The sequence below is a fragment of the Somniosus microcephalus genome, chromosome 13 (genome assembly GCF_052327205.1).
Source record: "Somniosus microcephalus isolate GS21.2 chromosome 13, FLI_Smic_1.0, whole genome shotgun sequence".
Lineage (NCBI taxonomy): Eukaryota > Metazoa > Chordata > Chondrichthyes > Squaliformes > Somniosidae > Somniosus > Somniosus microcephalus.
The window spans coordinates 8374973-8392935 of record NC_140999.1 but is presented as its reverse complement, the minus strand read 5'-3'; the positions used below and the strand labels follow the sequence as shown (position 1 = coordinate 8392935).

Below are 17963 nucleotides of genomic sequence, written 5' to 3'. Positions count from 1 at the left end.
AACATCGCCGCCCACGGGCGCTAGTTGCTTTGCGCCCCAATTGGCGCCCTCTTAAGGCGCTAACGGGAGGCGCAAACAACTGAATTTTTCCCCCCTGCTGTCCATCAGCCTTTGCTTCCCCCTGCAACCTTCAGAAATCTTTTCAAGATATTAAGGGGAACGGATAGGGTAGAGAGAGAGAAACTACTTCTGCTGGTTGGGGGGTCTCGGACTAGGGGGCAGAGTCTAAAAATTAGAGCCAGGCCTTTCAGGAGTGAAGTTAGGAAACACTTCTACACACAAAGTGTGGTAGAAGTTTGGAACTCTCTTCCGCAAACAGCAATTGATGCTGGATCAATCGTTAAATTTAAATCTGAGATTGATAGATTTTGGATAACCAAAGGTATTAAGGGATATGGGGCAAAGGCGGGTATATGGAGTTAGGTCGCAGATCAACCATGATCTCATTGAATGGCGGAACAGGCTCGAGGGGCTGAATGGCCGCCTCCTGTTCCTATGTTCCTATGACTTTTAATATTGAAGATTGGTGTTATTCAGCCACAACATTGCGATCAAATGGACCTGTGGTAAAATAAAAACATAGAAGATAGGAGCAGGATTAGGCCATTCAGCCCTGCTCCGCCATTCAACGAGATCATGGCTGATCATCCAAACCCTAGCACCCGGTCCCTACACCGACAGCCATCCCACCCAAGCCCTATCCCCGTAACCCCGCGTATTTAATCCCCCCTAACACTAAGGGCCAATTTTTTTTTATCATGGCCAATCAACCTAACCCGCACATCTTTGGACTGTGGGAGGAAACCGGAGCACCCGGAGAAAACCCACGCAAACACGGGGAGAATGTGCAAACTCCACACAGACAGTCACCCGAGGCCGGATTTGAACCCGGGTCTCTGGCGCTGTGAGGCAACGGTGCTAACCACTATGCCACCGTGCTGGGTTTATGCCTTGCTGCATATGTTGACTCACATTTCTGTGCTGTTGAATCAGCATGTAAAGGGTTAAATCAGTACTGCCCAGGGTATTTCTGTAAGGGAAAAGCTTCATTTTAACTTCAGATATCTAGATAGACTGGAGAAGCTGGGATTGTTCTCCTTAGAGCAGAGAAGGTTAAGGGGAGATTTGATAGAGGTGTTCAAAATCATGACGTTTTTTGATAGAGTAGGTGGGGAGAAACTCTTTCCACTGGCAGGAGGGTCAGTAACCAGAGGACACTGATTTAAGATAATTGGTGAAAAAAAATCCAGGGGGAAAATGAGAAGAATTTTTTGAATGCAGCCAGTTGTGATCAGGAATGCGCTGCCTGAAAGGGCAGTGGGAGCAGATTCAATAGTAACTTTCAAAACGGAATTGGATAAATACTGGAAGGAAAAAAATTGCAGGGCTAATGGGGAAAGAGCGGGACTAATTGGAGAGCTCTTTCAAAGAGCCGGCACAGGCATGATGGGCCGAATGGCCTCCTTCTATGCTGTATAATTCTATATACTGGCTGTGGCATACTTCATATATGCAAATTGATAAAACTGGGAACAATAGGAAGCTCCAGATATCAATTAACTGAAAAGGCTGTATTCAATGATAATCCTCTTAAACCATTAATGCAGATTCCCGTCATTCAATATTAATGAATAACTATTTAGTTTAAACCATGAGAGATGGATTGTCTGCAGCCTTTGCTACAGATTTACAGGGAGTGCTCACAAATCCTTTGGGTTCAAAGGGTAGGGTTCCAATCTGGTGCAGTGCCTTTAATTTACAGTAAAATAAATAACAGGGGACAGTCAGGGCTGGATTTTGTCAATGGGGATGTGATGGAGGCGGGACTCCCACTTTTTGGGTTGTAGTCCCGCCTCCATCGATTTGTGGCCAACCCACGCGATTTTCCCTTGATTGACCTTGTTGAGCCCGCCCAGCGAGCTCAGCAGGCCAATTAAGGGACACCCGGTTACAGGTGACGTCAAGAGCTTTTGACAGATGAAATATCAGCGTTTGACAGCTCTGTGAAGCTGTCAAACACTGACAATCTGACTTCTAACTTGAGTCCTTCTCCATAGACTCAGTTAGAAATCTCTCCAGAACAGAAAGCAGAAGGCTGCAGATTTTAACAGCTCGCGGCCATTCTGCTTTCTGTGCCGGTGAGATGAGGAACTCCCGAGACCTGAAGGAAGGAAGCCTGCATTAGTAAGTAAAGGTAAGTAAAACTTATTTAAACACTTTACACACACCAAACACACTTACCTCTGCACTCATGCACCCATCACTCACCTGAACACCGGACATCTCGAACCCTCCAAGTCCTTCAGCCAGACGGTCCACCTCGCTAACTTGGTGTGGTTTGGAGCCGCGGGAATCCCACACTTCAGGGCTAAAAATAGGGATTAGGCAAAAAACTGCCTGTTAACTGGCTGTTAACAGGCAGTTAATTGGCACTAATCCCTTTCCCGCCTCGGGGAGGCGGGTCCCAGCACAGGTCGGGTACCCGCCTCCTGGGAAACGGGCATGGAGGCGGGTTGGGGGCGGGAAGGGTTCGTGCCCCCCGATTCTGCAATTTTCCCCCCTCTCCCGCCTCCAAACCCGCCTCCACGGGGCTTGGAAATTCGAGCCCTCAGTGTCTTCACAGACAATAGCCACAAGGCTGTCCGCGTTTTAAAACCGTGGGGCAGCTGAAGCATGTACAAGTTTACAGTAAGTGGTCTTTTGTTTCAGGGAGAAAGTGAGTTGAGCCTTCATTGTTTTATGTATCTAGCACTATAGAGAATCAGTGTACTATTCTCTCACTTCTCTTAGTAAAGCACCTGTGAGTTGAAAGCCTGTGCCTTGAATTAGTTAGTCCGTTTATCCCGTCCATAGGGGAATTCACACTGCAGCACCTCATTTATTCCAGTAGGGGATGTATGGAGTACGGGTTCTCCATTGTGATCCCTGGGTTCCACTATTGTATAATGAGATACTGGGCCGAAAAAGGTGCACCCCAGATCATAGGGACGTAAGGACCACTTACGGGAGTGTGACTGGTAGCCGCTCAACCTGAAAGAATATCTACCATTAAAAATCCCTGAAATGTGACAGGACAGGACAGATACAAAATTAGGCGGGAATGTAAGCTGTGAGGAGGACACAAGGAGGCTGCAAAAGGATTTAGAAAGGTTAAGTGAGTGGGCAAGAACATGGCAAATGGGATATAATGCGGAGAAATGTGAAGTTATCCACTTTGGTAGGAAAAATAGAAAAGCAGAGTATTTTTTAAATGGTGAGAGTTTGGGAAATGTTGGTGTTCAGGGGGACCTGGGTGTCCTTGTACACTAATCACTGAAAGTTAACATGCAGGTACAGCAAGCAATTAGGAAAGCAAATGGTATGTTGGCCTTTATTACAAAGGGATTAGAGTATAAGAGTAAGGAAGTCTTGCTGCAATTATATAGGGCCCTGGTGAGACCACACCTGGAGTATTGTGGACAGTTTTGGTCTCTTTATCTAAGGAAGGATGTACTTGCCTTAGAGGGAGTGCAACTAGACTGATTCCTGGGATGAGGGGATTGTCCTATGAGGAGAGATTGAGTAATCTAGGCCTATATTCCCTAGAGTTTAGAAGAATGAGAGTTGATCTCATTGAAACATATACATTTCTTAAGGGGCTTGACAGGGTAGATGCAGGGAAGATGTTTTCCCCTGGCTGGGGAGTCTAGAACCAGGGGTCACAGTCTCAGAATAAGGGGTCGGCCATTTAGGACTGAGATGAGGAGAAAGTTCTTCACTCAGAGGGCGGTGAATCTTTGGAATTCTCTACCCCAGAGGGCTGTGGAGGCTCAGTCATTGAGTATATTCAAGACAGAGATCGATAGATTTTTCAATACTAAGGGAATTAAGGGATATGGAGATCGTGTAGGAAGGTGGAGTTAAGATAGATCAGCCATGATCTTATTGAATGGCGGAGCAGGCTCGAGCGGCCATGTGGCCTCCTCCTGCTCCTATTTCTTATGAATGGACCTGCTTCATCCTGTGATCTGAATTGTCTGGCCTCCTACTCTTTTCCACCCTGTACTATGAGACCTGGCTGTTCCGCCTCGATTCCTCACTTAATAAAATTGCAGACATGAAGTCAGCGGTTCCCAAAGCACTTCTTAACGAATAAAGGAAACGGAGATTTGGAAAACCATTCCCACTCACCGACACTGTAGCAGACCCCTTTGTATTTCACAATATATTCACTGTGCAGATTCTTGACCACCGCAATCTCGCGCTCAAAGTCCCGGAGGTGCTCCGTTGTGCTGTGCTGTAACTTCTTCACGGCGACCAGGTCTCCCGTGTTGTCGCCGAGTGGATCGTACCGGCACAGCTCCACGCTGCCAAAGTTTCCCTGTCAGTGGGGGAAAAGGAGAGACTGAGCAAACTGGGCTCCTTTCTAGGGGTTGCCAACTGCTCCAGGGTTGGCCTGGAGTCTCCAGGAATTGAAGATTAATCTCCGGGACACTGGCTGGGAGCAACACCCGGGAGAAAAATCATAGGGGGCATTAAGTCGGAGGGGTCGTTCTTCTGTTCAGACGTTAAACCGAGGCCCCGCCTGGCACCTCAGGTGGATGTGAAAGATCCCACGACTATTATTGCAAGGTGGTGTCCTTGGTCCAATAAGCATCTCTGAACCAACATCATTAAAGCGAATTAACAACAGAAGATGCTGGAAAAACTCAGCAGGCCAGGCAACATCCGTGGAGAGAGAAACAGCGTCAATGTTTCAGGTCGAAACACTTCTACAGTTCTGACGAAGGGTTTCGACCTGAAACGTTAACTCTGTTTCTCTCTCCACGGATGTTGTCTGGTCTGCTGAGTGTTTCCAGCGTCTTCTGTTGTTATTTCAGATTTCCAGCATCCGCAGTATTTTGCTATCATTAAAGCGAATGATCTGGTCATTTATCTCATTACTGTTTGTAGGACCTTGCTGTGCGCACACGTTGGCTGCCACATTACGTTAGTGACAACACTTCAAAAGGACTTCATTGGCTGTAAAGCTCTTTGGGCCGTCCTGAGGATGTGAAAGGCGCTGTGTAATTGAGTTGAGTTCAACTACTCCAGGATTTGAAAGGTGACCTTCATGCTCGCATCTAACCCTCTCCTTCAGCCTCAGCCGTGGCTCAGTGGGCAGCACTCCTACCTCTGAGTCAGAAGGTTCAAGTCCCATTCCAGACACTTGAGCATAACAATCTAGACTGACACTCCCAGTGCAGTGCTGAGAGAGCGCCGCACTGTCGGAGGGGCAGTGCTGAGAGAGCGCCGCACTGTCGGAGGGGCAGTACTGAGGGAGCGCCGCACTGTCAGAGGGGCAGTACTGAGGGAGCGCCACACTGTCAGAGAGGCAGTGCTGAGAGAGCGCCGCACTGTCGGAGGGGCAGTACTGAGGGAGCGCCGCACTGTCAGAGAGGCAGTACTGAGGGAGCGCTGCACTGTCGGAGGGGCAGTACTGAGGGAGCGCCGCACTGTCGGAGGGGCAGTACTGAGGGAGCGCCGCACTGTCAGAGGGGCAGTACTGAGGGAGCGCCACACTGTCAGAGGGGCAGTACTGAGGGAGCGCCGCACTGTCGGAGGCGCAGTACTGAGGGAGTGCCGCACTGTCGGAGGGGCAGTACTGAGGGAGCGCCACACTGTCGGAGAGGCAGTGCTGAGAGAGCGCCGCACTGTCGGAGGGGCAGTACTGAGGGAGCGCCGCACTGTCGGAGGGGCAGTACTGAGGGAGCGCCGCACTGTCAGAGGGGCAGTACTGAGGGAGCGCCACACTGTCGGAGGGGCAGTGCTGAGAGAGCGCCGCACTGTCGGAGGGGCAGTACTGAGGGAGCGCCGCACTGTCAGAGGGGCAGTACTGAGGGAGCGCCGCACTGTCAGAGGGGCAGTACTGAGGGAGCGCTGCACTGTCGGAGGGGCAGTGCTGAGGGAGCACCGCACTGTCGGAGGGGCAGTACTAAGGGAGCGCTGCGCTGTCGGAGGGGCAGTACTGAGGGAGCGCTGCACTGTCGGAGGGGCAGTACTGAGGGAGCGCTGCACTGTCGGAGGGGCAGTACTGAGGGAGCGCTGCACTGTCGGAGGGGCAGTGCTGAGGGAGCGCCACACTGTCGGAGAGGCAGTACTGAGGGAGTGCTGCACTGTCGGAGGGGCAGTACTGAGGGAGCGCCGCACTGTCGGAGGGGCAGTACTGAGGGAGCGCCGCACTGTCGGAGGGGCAGTACCGAGGGAGCGCCGCACTGTCGGAGGGGCAGTACTAAGGGAGTGCTGCACTGTCAGAGGGGCAGTACTGAGGGAGCGCTGCACTGTCGGAGGGGCAGTACTGAGGGAGCGCTGCACTGTCGGAGGGGCAGTACTGAGGGAGCGCTGCACTGTCGGAGGGGCAGTACTGAGGGAGCGCTGCACTGTCGGAGGGGCAGTGCTGAGGGAGCGCCACACTGTCGGAGAGGCAGTGCTGAGGGAGTGCTGCACTGTCGGAGGGGCAGTACTGAGGGAGCGCCGCACTGTCGGAGGGGCAGTACTGAGGGAGCGCCGCACTGTCGGAGGGGCAGTACCGAGGGAGCGCCGCACTGTCGGAGGGGCAGTACTAAGGGAGTGCTGCACTGTCAGAGGGGCAGTACTGAGGGAGCGCTGCACTGTCGGAGGGGCAGTACTGAGGGAGCGCCGCACTGTCGGAGGGGCAGTACTAAGGGAGCGCTGCACTGTCAGAGGGGCAGTACTGAGGGAGCGCTGCACTGTCGGAGGGGCAGTACTGAGGGAGCGCCGCACTGTTGGAGGTGCTGTCTTTCGGATGAGACGTTAAACCGAGGCCCCGTCTGCCCTCTCAGGTGGACGTAAAGATCCCACAGCCACAATTGGAAAAAGAGCATGGGAGTTCGCCCCGGTGTCCTGCCCATTATTTATCCCTCAATCAACATCACTAAAACAGATTATTGGGTCATTATCACGTTGTTGTTTGTGGGAGATTGCTGTGTGCAAATTGGCTGCCGTGTTTCCTGCATTACAACAGTGACTACACTTCATTGGCTGTAAAGTGCTTTGGGAATTATGGTGGTTGTGAAGGCGCTATAGAAATGCAAGTTCGTTCGTTCGTTCTTTGAGTACAATGTAAATACCTTGCCCAATATCGAGATGAATTTAAGGTGCCTCTCCTCAAAGAAGCTGGGATCATCCTGTTTCCTCATGTCAACAAAGCGCCAGAAGACATCTGTATTCGGGAGGTCGCTGGGGGACAAGTCGCACAGCCGTTCATAGTCTGCAACAAGACAGCAATGTGATTACCAACACTGGGTGACTGATGCAGGGCTGGACACTGACCTTTCACCTCTAGGGCCTTGTTCAATTCCAGCTTAAACTAATGTAATGTAAATCTCCTTTGCCTGCTATATGGGTCTTGTGAAATGAGCTTTATCAGTCTCTACCCTATTTCTAGTGCAGTGTAAAACTGCCTCTAATTTCACACCAAATAGTTCTAAATTGGCAATCACATTCAGGCCACAGAGGGCGCTCTTCTGAGATTGGGCTGAGGCACATTGATGGGACAGTATAGAGGGAGCTTTACTCTGCATCTAACCCGTGCTGTACCTGCCCTGGGAGTGTTTGATGGGACAGTATAGAGGGAGCTTTACTCTGTATATAACCCGTGCTGTACCTGCCCTGGGAGTGTTTGATGGGACAGTATAGAGGGAGCTTTACTCTGTATCTAACCCGTGCTGTACCTGCCCTGGGAGTGTTTGATGGAACAGTGTAGAGGGAGTTTTACTCTGTATCTAACCCGTGCTGTACCTGCCCTTGGAGTGTTTGATGGGACAGTATAGAGGGAGCTTTACTCTGTATCTAACCCGTGCTGTACCTGCCCTGGGAGTGTTTGATGGGACAGTGTAGAGGGAGCTTTACTCTGTATCTAACCCCGTGCTGTACCTGCCCTGGGAGTGTTTGATGGGTCAGTGTAGAGGGAGCTTTACTCTGTATCTAACCTGTGCTGTACCTGCCCTGGGAGTGTTTGATGGGGCAGTGTAGAGGGAGCTTTACTCTGTATCTAACCCGTGCTGTACCTGCCCGGGGAGTGTTTGATGGGACAGTGTAGAGGGAGCTTTACTCTGTATCTAACCCGTGCTGTACCTGCCCTGGGAGTGTTTGATGGGACAGTGTAGAGGGAGCTTTACTCTGTATCTAACCCGTGCTGTACCTGCCCTGGGAGTGTTTGATGGGACAGTGTAGAGGGAGCTTTACTCTGTATCTAACCCGTGCTGTACCTGCCCTGGGAGTGTTTGATAGGACAGTGTAGAGGGAGCTTTACTCTGTATCTAACCCGTGCTGTACCTGCCCTGGGAGTGTTTGATGGGACAGTGTAGTGGGAGCTTTACTCTGTATCTAACCCGTGCTGTACCTGCCCTGGGAGTGTTTGATAGGACAGTGTAGAGGGAGCTTTACTCTGTATCTAACCCGTGCTGTACCTGCCCTGGGAGTGTTTGATGGGACAGTGTAGAGGGAGCTTTACTCTGTATCTAACCCGTGCTGTACCTGCCCTGGGAGTGTTTGATGGGACAGTGCAGAGGGAGCTTTACTCTGTATCTAACCCGTGCTGTACCTGCCCTGGGAGTGTTTGATGGGACAGTGTAGTGGGAGCTTTACTCTGTATCTAACCCGTGCTGTACCTGCCCTGGGAGTGTTTGATAGGACAGTGTAGAGGGAGCTTTACTCTGTATCTAACCCGTGCTGTACCTGCCCTGGGAGTGTTTGATGGGACAGTGTAGAGGGAGCTTTACTCTGTATCTAACCCGTGCTGTACCTGCCCTGGGAGTGTTTGATAGGACAGTGGGCGCCTGAAGATATCCGTTCCCCAAACACTAATACCACCAACTTGAGGAGCACAAAAAAAGGAAAATAAATTTTAAAATACTCCAGTATCTCATATATTATATTCCCAAATATATTTTCTATAAAGCCCCCATCTATCTGGTGACCCTCCTGCAGCGGTGTTACCTGACGTGTTCAACCTGTTGAGCTCTCTGAGGATGGCTCTGAAGGAGGGTCGCTGGTAGGGCTGGTAGTTCATGCACTGGTTGATGAGGTTGGCTAGTTCTGTCCACCTGGGAGCAGGAAGCTGGAGACGGTCTTCGTAAAACTCTAGTTTCTGTACCACAAATGAGATTTTTAAAAAAGACCAGAGACGTTAAAAGAAGAAAACACAATTACCGAAAAAAACATCCAACAGCGTAGTTTTCTACAATCTATGGCTGATCTGCTCCGTCAGGTCACTGCCCAGGCGATGAAAGGGGAAAACTACCCCGATCTCCCAGTGGGAAATCCAATGCCTCGTCTACAACTGAGCCATGCAGACAAGAGAGGTCCCAGGATCAATCCCTGCTCAGCACTGAGCCACTGTGACACAGTGGGCCGCACACTCTCTCGCCTCTGAGTCTGTGGGTTCAAGTCCCACTCCAGAGACTTGAGCACAAAATCTAGGCTGACACTCCCTGTGCAGGACTGAGGGAGTGCCGCACTGTCGGAGGTGCCGTCTTTCGGATGAGACGTTAAACCGAGGCCTGACTGCCCTCTCGGGTGGAGGTAAAATATCTCGTGGTATTGTTTTGAAGTGGAGCAGGGGAGTTATCCCCGGTGTCCCGGCCAATATTTATTCCTCAATCGACATCACTAAAACAGATTATCTGGTCATTATCACATTACTGCCTGTGGGAGCTTGCTGTGCACAAATTGGCTGCCGCGTTCCCTACATTACAACAGTGACTATACTTCAAATAGTACTTCATTCGCTGTAAAGAGCTTTGGGACGTCCTGAGGTTGTGAAAGGTGCTATATAAATGCAAGTCTTTCTTTAACCAGCTTGCAAATAGGCCTGCTGCAAATCACCTCATCACCCCTGGGTACAATCAGAAATGGAGAAAAGTCAGCCAGGGGTCCTGCTCCCAAGTTTGTTTTCAATGAGCCGTGGTGGAAAGTACTTGTGTGTAGATGTCACGTGAAGACAGCATCCCTGCTGTGATGGCTCCGACCATTAGGCCACCTGTCAACACTCACTGTTTACTCTCACGCAGGATGAATGGGCACCCGAGTGAGGCTAGACGGTGGCTGAGGAATCGTACCACAGAAAGAATCATGAGAAGGATGGAGCAATTTGTTTAAAATGGGACAGAGATAAAGAATGAGGACAGCCAGAAAAACTGCAGGAATAGTAGCATACTGTATACACACAGGGGCTGCTATTCCTTACAATATACACAGGGGCTGTTATTATCTATAATATACACAGGGGCTGCTATTCCTTACAATATACACAGGGGCTGTTATTATCTATAATATACACAGGGGCTGCTATTCCTTACAATATACACAGGAGCTGCTATTCTCTATAATACACACAGGGGCTGTTATTATCTATAATATACACAGGGGCTGCTATTCCTTACAATATACACAGGGGCTATTATTATTTATAATATACACAGGGGCTGCTATTCTCTATAATATACACAGGAGCTGCTATTCCCTATAATATACACAGGAGCTGCTATTCTCTATAATATACACAGGGGCTGCTATTCTCTATAATATACACAGGGGCTGCTATTCCCTATAATATACACAGGAGCTGCTATTCTCTATAATATACACAGGGGCTGCTATTCTCTATAATATACACAGGGGCTGCTATTCCCTATAATATACACAGGGGCTGCTATTCTCTATAATATACACAGGGGCTGCTATTCTCTATAATATACACAGGGGCTGCTATTCCCTATAATATACACAGGGCTGCTATTCTCTATAATATACACAGGGGCTGCTATTCCCTATAATATACACAGGGGCTGCTATTCTCTATAATATACACAGGGCTGCTATTTGCTATAATATACACAGGGGCTGTTATTCTCTATAATATACACAGGAGCTGCTATTCCCTATAATATACACAGGGGCTGCTATTCCCTATAATATACACAGGGGCTGCTATTCTCTATAATATACACAGGGGCTGCTATTCCCTATAATATACACAGGGGCTGCTATTCTCTATAATATACACAGGAGCTGCTATTCTCTATAATATACACAGGGGCTGCTATTCTCTATAAAATACACAGGGGCTGCTATTCCCTATAATATACACAGGGGCTGTTATTATCTATAATATACACAGGGGCTGCTATTCTCTATAATATACACAGGGGCTGCTATTCTCTATAATATACACAGGGGCTGCTATTCTCTATAATATACACAGGAGCTGCTATTCTCTATAATATACACAGGAGCTGCTGTTCTCTATAATATACACAGGAGCTGCTATTCTCTATAATATACACAGGGGCTGCTATTCCCTATAATATACACAGGGGCTGCTATTCTCTATAACATACACAGGGGCTGCTATTCTCTATAATATACACAGGAGCTGCTATTCTCTATAATATACACAGGGGCTGCTATTCCCTATAATATACACAGGGGCTGCTATTCTCTATAACATACACAGGGGCTGCTATTCTCTATAATATACACGGGCTGCTATTCTCTATAATATACACCGGGGCTGCTATTCCCTATAATATACACAGGAGCTGCTGTTCTCTATAATATACACAGGGGCTGCTATTCTCTATAATATACACAGGGGCTGCTATTCTCTATAATATACACGGGAGCTGCTATTCCCTATAATATACACAGGGGCTGCTATTCCCTATAATATACACAGGGGCTGCTATTCCCTATAATATACACAGGGGCTGCTATTCTCTATAATATACACAGGGGTTGCTATTCTCTATAATATACACAGGGGCTGCTTTTCAGTATAATATACACAGGGGCTGCTATTCTCTGTAATATACACAGGGGCTGCTATTCTCTATAATATACACGGGGGCTGCTATTCTCTATAATATACACAGGGGCTGCTATTCTCTATAATATACACAGGGGCTGCTATTCCCTATAATATACACAGGGGCTGCTATTCCCTATAATATACACAGGGGCTGCTATTCTCTATAATATACACCAGGGCTGCTATTCTCTATAATATACACAGGGGCTGCTATTCTCTATAATATACACTGGGGCTGCTATTCTCTATAATATACACAGGGGCTGCTATTCTCTATAATATACACGGGGGCTGCTATTCCCTATAATATACACAGGGGCTGCTATTCTCTATAATATACACTGGGGCTGCTATTCTCTATAATATACACAGGGGCTGCTATTCTCTATAATATACACGGGGGCTGCTATTCCCTATAATATACACAGGGGCTGCTATTCTCTATAATATACACAGGGGCTGCTATTCTCTATAATATACACTGGGGCTGCTATTCTCTATAATATACACAGGGGCTGCTATTCTCTATAATATACACGGGGGCTGCTATTCCCTATAATATACACAGGGGCTGCTATTCTCTATAATATACACTGGGGCTGCTATTCTCTATAATATACACAGGGGCTGCTATTCTCTATAATATACACGGGGGCTGCTATTCCCTATAATATACACAGGGGCTGCTATTCTCTATAATATACACAGGGGCTGCTATTCTCTATAATATACACAGGGGCTGCTATTCTCTATAATATACACAGGGGCTGCTATTCTCTATAATATGCACCAGGGCTGCTATTCTCTATAATATACACAGGGGCTGCTATTCTCTATAATATACACTGGGGCTGCTATTCTCTATAATATACACTGGGGCTGCTATTCTCTATAATATACACAGGGGCTGCTATTCTCTATAATATACACGGGGGCTGCTATTCCCTATAATATACACAGGGGCTGCTATTCTCTATAATATACACAGGGGCTGCTATTCTCTATAATATACACAGGGGCTGCTATTCTCTATAATATACACAGGGGCTGCTATTCTCTATAATATACACAGGGGCTGCTATTCCCTATAATATACACAGGGGCTGCTATTCCCTATAATATACACAGGGGCTGCTATTCTCTATAATATACACAGGGGCTGCTATTCTCTATAATATACACAGGGGCTGCTATTCCCTATAATATACACAGGGGCTGATATTCTCCAAATATGACTAGCCTGGATTGTCGGGGTTTCTGGTATTTAAAAGTCTGTAGGACCAATTTCTATTGTTGCATATCCCAGTGTTGCATCTTGCAGTTCTTCGCTGTTGAAAAATTCCAGAACAAGAATCTATTAAAATGTTGAGAAGCTAGTAGCGGACGGCTCCATACCCGTGTGGGCTCCATGCTGCTGAGAGGAAGATCTCCGCTGCTGAATATCTCCCACAGCGTTGTCCCAAAACTCCACTTGTCCGATTCCAGAGCCAGATGTTGAGGTTCATCAATGCACTCGGGAGCCACCCAGGGAATCCGGTCAATTCGCACTGCAGAAATAAACACAGTTATATGTCAGCCTAATAATTAGTTATTAATATATTTCCAAACCCATGACCTCCACCAGCTAGGAGGACAAAGGCAGCAGGAGCGTGGGAACACCACCACCTCCAAGCTCCCCTCCGAGTCACACACCATCCCGGCTTGGACATATCTCGGCCATTCCTTCATTGTCGCTGGGCCAAATTCCTGGAACTCCCTCCCTAACAGCACTGTGGGAGCACCTTCACCACACGGACTGCAGCGGTTCAAGAAGGCGGCTCACCACCACCTTCTCAAGAGCAATTAGGGGATGGCCAATAGACGCTGGCCTTGCCCGCGGCGCCCACATCCCAGGCTTGATGTTTCTTCTAAGTGGGTATCGTCACACACCTGTCATATTGACTGGGTGAAAAAAAGTGTTAACATTATTCTTTCCCCCAGCATTCTGAATCTTGATGGACAATCCCTCTCCCTCACCCGAAACCGACCTGTTCACTGATGTAAATTTCATGTCAATCTCCCCCTGCCCTCTTACCTTCAATCGGCAGCATCATGATGCTGACTCCCGGGTCGCTCAGCTTGATAAACGGAGGATTCCCTGTCATTGCGTCTCCTTCCCGCGTCAGCAGGACATTCTTTGCACAGATGTTGCCATGGACAATATGCTTGTCCTCCTTTAAAGGAGAAAGCCTCACGTTAAGGGAGTCTTCAGCAAGGGGTAGGAGCTGGACATTGTTGGGCTGGTGAAGGGTAATCTTGAGAATCTGGGGGTTCTTCACCCTCAGAGAGGGGGGTTTCAGAGGGGAGCCCTTTAAGGGTTACAAGGCAGAGTAAAGAACCTGGGCAGTACTTTCAGATACTCTAGGGCCACAGGAGGAGAGAGCACAGGTGAAGGGACAGTATAGGACATCCGCCAGTACGTATTTCTCCACGCGGCGCGGTGCTCAATGGCAGGAAAAGGGTACCAAAGAAGGGTGATTATGGCCTGGACTGCTTCAACAAGTAGTTTGTTGCTGTTAGGAAAGACAGTAGGGTTTAGGCCCAAGAATCCAAATTTACCGTGTGATATTAAATAGCTTCCTTGTAATAGTTAAGCTATGTCTTGAAAGTGGATCAATTTAGAATCACAGAAGGAGGCCAATTGGCCCATCGAGTCTGTGCCAGCTCTTTCAAAGAGCAATTCAGTTGGTCCCACTCGTAGGAAGATAGAAAGATAGGAACAGGAGGAGGCCATTCAGCCCCTCGAGCCTGTTCTGCCATTCAATGAGATCATGGCTGATCTGTGACCTAACTCCATATACCCGTCTTTGCCCCATATCCCTTAATATCTTTGGTTAACAAAAATCTATCAATCTCCGATTTAAAATAAACAATTGATCGAGGATCAGCTGCTGTTTGCGGAAGAAAGTTCCAAACTTCCACCACCCTTTGTGTGTAGAAGAGTTTCCTAAATTCACTGCTGCAAGGCCTGGCTGTAATTTTTGGAATACTCCCCTTGCTCTTTCCCCATATCCCTGCAATTTTTTCTCCTTCAAGTATTTATCCAATTCCCTTTTGAAGGCTCCTATTGAATCTGTTTCCGCCGCCCTATCAGGCAGCGCGTTCCAAATCCTCACCACCCGCTGCGTAAAAAAGTTTTTCCTCATGTCGCCTCTGGTTCTTTTGCCAATCACCTTAAATCTGTGCCCTCTGGTTCTCGACCCCTCAGCCATTGGAAACAGTTTCTCTTTATTTACTTTATCTAAACCCTTCATGATTTTCAAAAGGCTTTTGATAAGGTCCCGCATAAGAGATTAGCGTGTAAAGTTAAGGCACATGGGATTGGGGGCAAGGTACTGACTTGGATAGAGAACTGGTTGACAGACAGGAAGCAAAGAGTTGGAATAAACAGGTCTTTTTCTGAGTGGCAGGCAGTGACTAGTGGGGTACCGCAGGGATCAGTACTTGGACCCCAGCTATTCACAATATATATTAATGATCTAGAAAAGGGAACTAGATGTAATATCTCCAAATTTGCAGACAACACAAAGCTGGGTGGGCGTGTGTGCTGTGAGGAGGATGCTGAGAAACTCCAGGATGATTTGGACAGGTTGGGTGATTGGGCAGAAGCATGGCAGATGCAATATAACGTGGATAAATGCGAGGTTATCCACTTTGGTGTCAAAAACAGGAAGGCAGATTATTATCTGAATGGCAATAGATTGGGAGAAGGGGAAGTGCAATGAGACCTGGGTGTCCTTGTGCACCAGTCGCTGAAGGTAAGCATGCAGGTGCAGCAGGCGGTTAAGAAAGCAAATGGTATGTTGGCCTTCGTAGCGAGAGGGTTTGAGTACAGGAACAAGGATGTCTTGCTGCAGTTGTACAGGGCCTTGGTGAGACCACACCTTGAGCATTGTGTGCAGTTTTGGTCGCCTTATCTGAGGAAGGATGTTCTTGCCATGGAGGGAGTTCAGCGAAGATTCACCAGACTGATACCTGGGATGGCAGGAATGACATATGAGGAGAGATTGGGTCAATTGGGCTTATACTCGCTGGAGCTTAGAAGAATGAGAGGGGATCTCATTGAAACTTATAAAATTCTGACAGGACTGGACAGACTAGATGCAGGAAGGATGTTCCCGATGGTCGGGGAGTCCAGAACCAGGGGTCACAGTCTAAGGATAAGGGGTAGGCCATTTAGGACTGAGATGAGGAGGAATTTCTTCACCCAGAGAGTGGTGAACCTGTGGAATTCTCTACCACAGAAGGCAGTAGAGGCCAATTCATTAAATATATTCAAGAAGGAGTTGGATATATTTCTTAAGGCTAAAGGGATCAAGGGATATGGGGAGAAAGCAGGGACAGGGTACTGAGTTTGGATGATCAGCCATGATCGCATTGAATGGCGGAGCAGGCTCGAGGGGCCGAATGGCCTACTCCTGCTCCTATCTTCTGTTTCTATGTTTCTCCTGTTCCTATGAAACACCTCTATCACAACTCCTCATAGCCTTCTCTGCTCTAAGGAGAACATTTATGTTCTAAAATAATGTAAATTCTACTTAGAGCTTCCAAAGACATCAGTGACAGCTGCCTGGCATTCTTTTACTTTATTATTTAGTTTATGCTTTGGTGTAATTTTGTATTTAAGATACTCCTGAGTGAGAAGGCGGACGGGCAACTTGTGCCCAGGAACCTCTCAATGTAATTCTCTAATCTACGGGTAGAGGGCGCATGAGGCTAGCAGCTGTTGATTATTCTGGTCTGCATTTCCTTCTCTTCCTCAGGAGCAGTCGTCTCACCTCAATAACGCACCCTTCCTTCTCCCTGCATTCTAACTCACGCTTCCCTAGCACTGCAAAACCTTGTCACCCCTTTCCTCTACAATCTACAAACTTGCGGTCAGCTCACCGCTGCGCCATAAAGAAAGAACTTGCATTTATATAGTGCCTTTCACAATGTCCAATGAAGTACTTTTGAACTGTAGTCACTGTTGTAAAGTAGAGAAACACGGCAGCTAATTTGCGCACAGCAAGCGCTGAGATAATGACCAGATTATCCGTTTTAGTGATGTTCGTTGAGGGATAAATATTGGCCCCAGGACCAATGTTCCCCGTAAGCTAGACTTTGTTCTGCGCGGCCTGTTCCTTTTAGTGTGCGGTAACTTTAAATTTCCACGCATGCGCGGTATTTACAATGGCAATACTGGTGAGCGGCCCGCATGGGACCTCCCCCCCCCCCCCCCCCCCCATTACTGCACAGCTTAGAGGGAACGTTGGTCAGAACAGTGGGGAGAACTCCCCGGCTCTTCTTCGATTTTCTTAGTGCCGTGGGATCTTTTACACGAGAGCAGGCGGGGCTTCGGTTTAACATTTCATCCAAAAGGTGGCACCTCTGACAGTGCAGCACTCCCTCAGTACTGCCCCTCCGACAGTGCAGCATTCCCTCGGTACTGCCCCTCCGACAGTGCAGCACTCCCTCAGTACTCCCCTCTGACAGTGCAGCGCTCCCTCAGTACTGCCCCTCCGACAGTGCAGCACTCCCTCGGTACTGCCCCTCCGACAGTGCAGCACTCCCTCGGTACTGCACCTCCGACAGTGCAGCACTCCCTCGGTACTGCCCCTCCGACAGTGCAGCGCTCCCTCAGTACTCCCCTCTGACAGTGCAGCGCTCCCTCAGTACTGCCCCTCCGACAGTTCAGCACTCCCTCGGTACTGCACCTCCGACAGTGCAGCACTCCCTCGGTACTGCCCCTCCGACAGTGCAGCGCTCCCTCAGTACTGCCCCTCTGACAGTGCAGCACTCCCTCGGTACTGCCCCTCCGACAGTGCAGCGCTCCCTCGGTACTGCCCCTCCAACAGTGCAGCGCTCCCTCAGTACTGCCCCTCCGACAGTGCAGCACTCCCTCAGTACTGCCCCTCCGACAGTGCAGCACTCCCTCGGTACTGCCCCTCCGACAGTGCAGCACTCCCTCAGTACTGCCCCTCCGACAGTGCAGCACTCCCTCAGTACTGGAGACATAGCTTAGATTTTGTGCTCAAGTCTCTAGAGTGGGACTTGAACCCATGACCTTCTGAGCTAGGAGTGCTATCCCTGA

The 17963-nt window shown here is 48.7% G+C and overlaps 1 protein-coding gene across 1 annotated transcript in view; it reads right to left on the bottom strand.

Moving 5' to 3' along the window:
• Nucleotides 1–17963, bottom strand: part of LOC147108028 (tyrosine-protein kinase JAK2-like) — a 117914-nt gene that overhangs the window by 11097 nt on the left and 88854 nt on the right. The window contains exons 15-19 of the mRNA XM_086004447.1: nucleotides 13926–14064; nucleotides 13247–13398; nucleotides 8980–9130; nucleotides 7110–7249; nucleotides 4171–4360 (exon numbers count right to left, since the gene is read on the bottom strand). Of these exons, the coding sequence (XP_085860573.1) occupies nucleotides 4171–4360; nucleotides 7110–7249; nucleotides 8980–9130; nucleotides 13247–13398; nucleotides 13926–14064 (772 nt within the window). The remainder of the gene's footprint in view (nucleotides 1–4170; nucleotides 4361–7109; nucleotides 7250–8979; nucleotides 9131–13246; nucleotides 13399–13925; nucleotides 14065–17963) is intronic.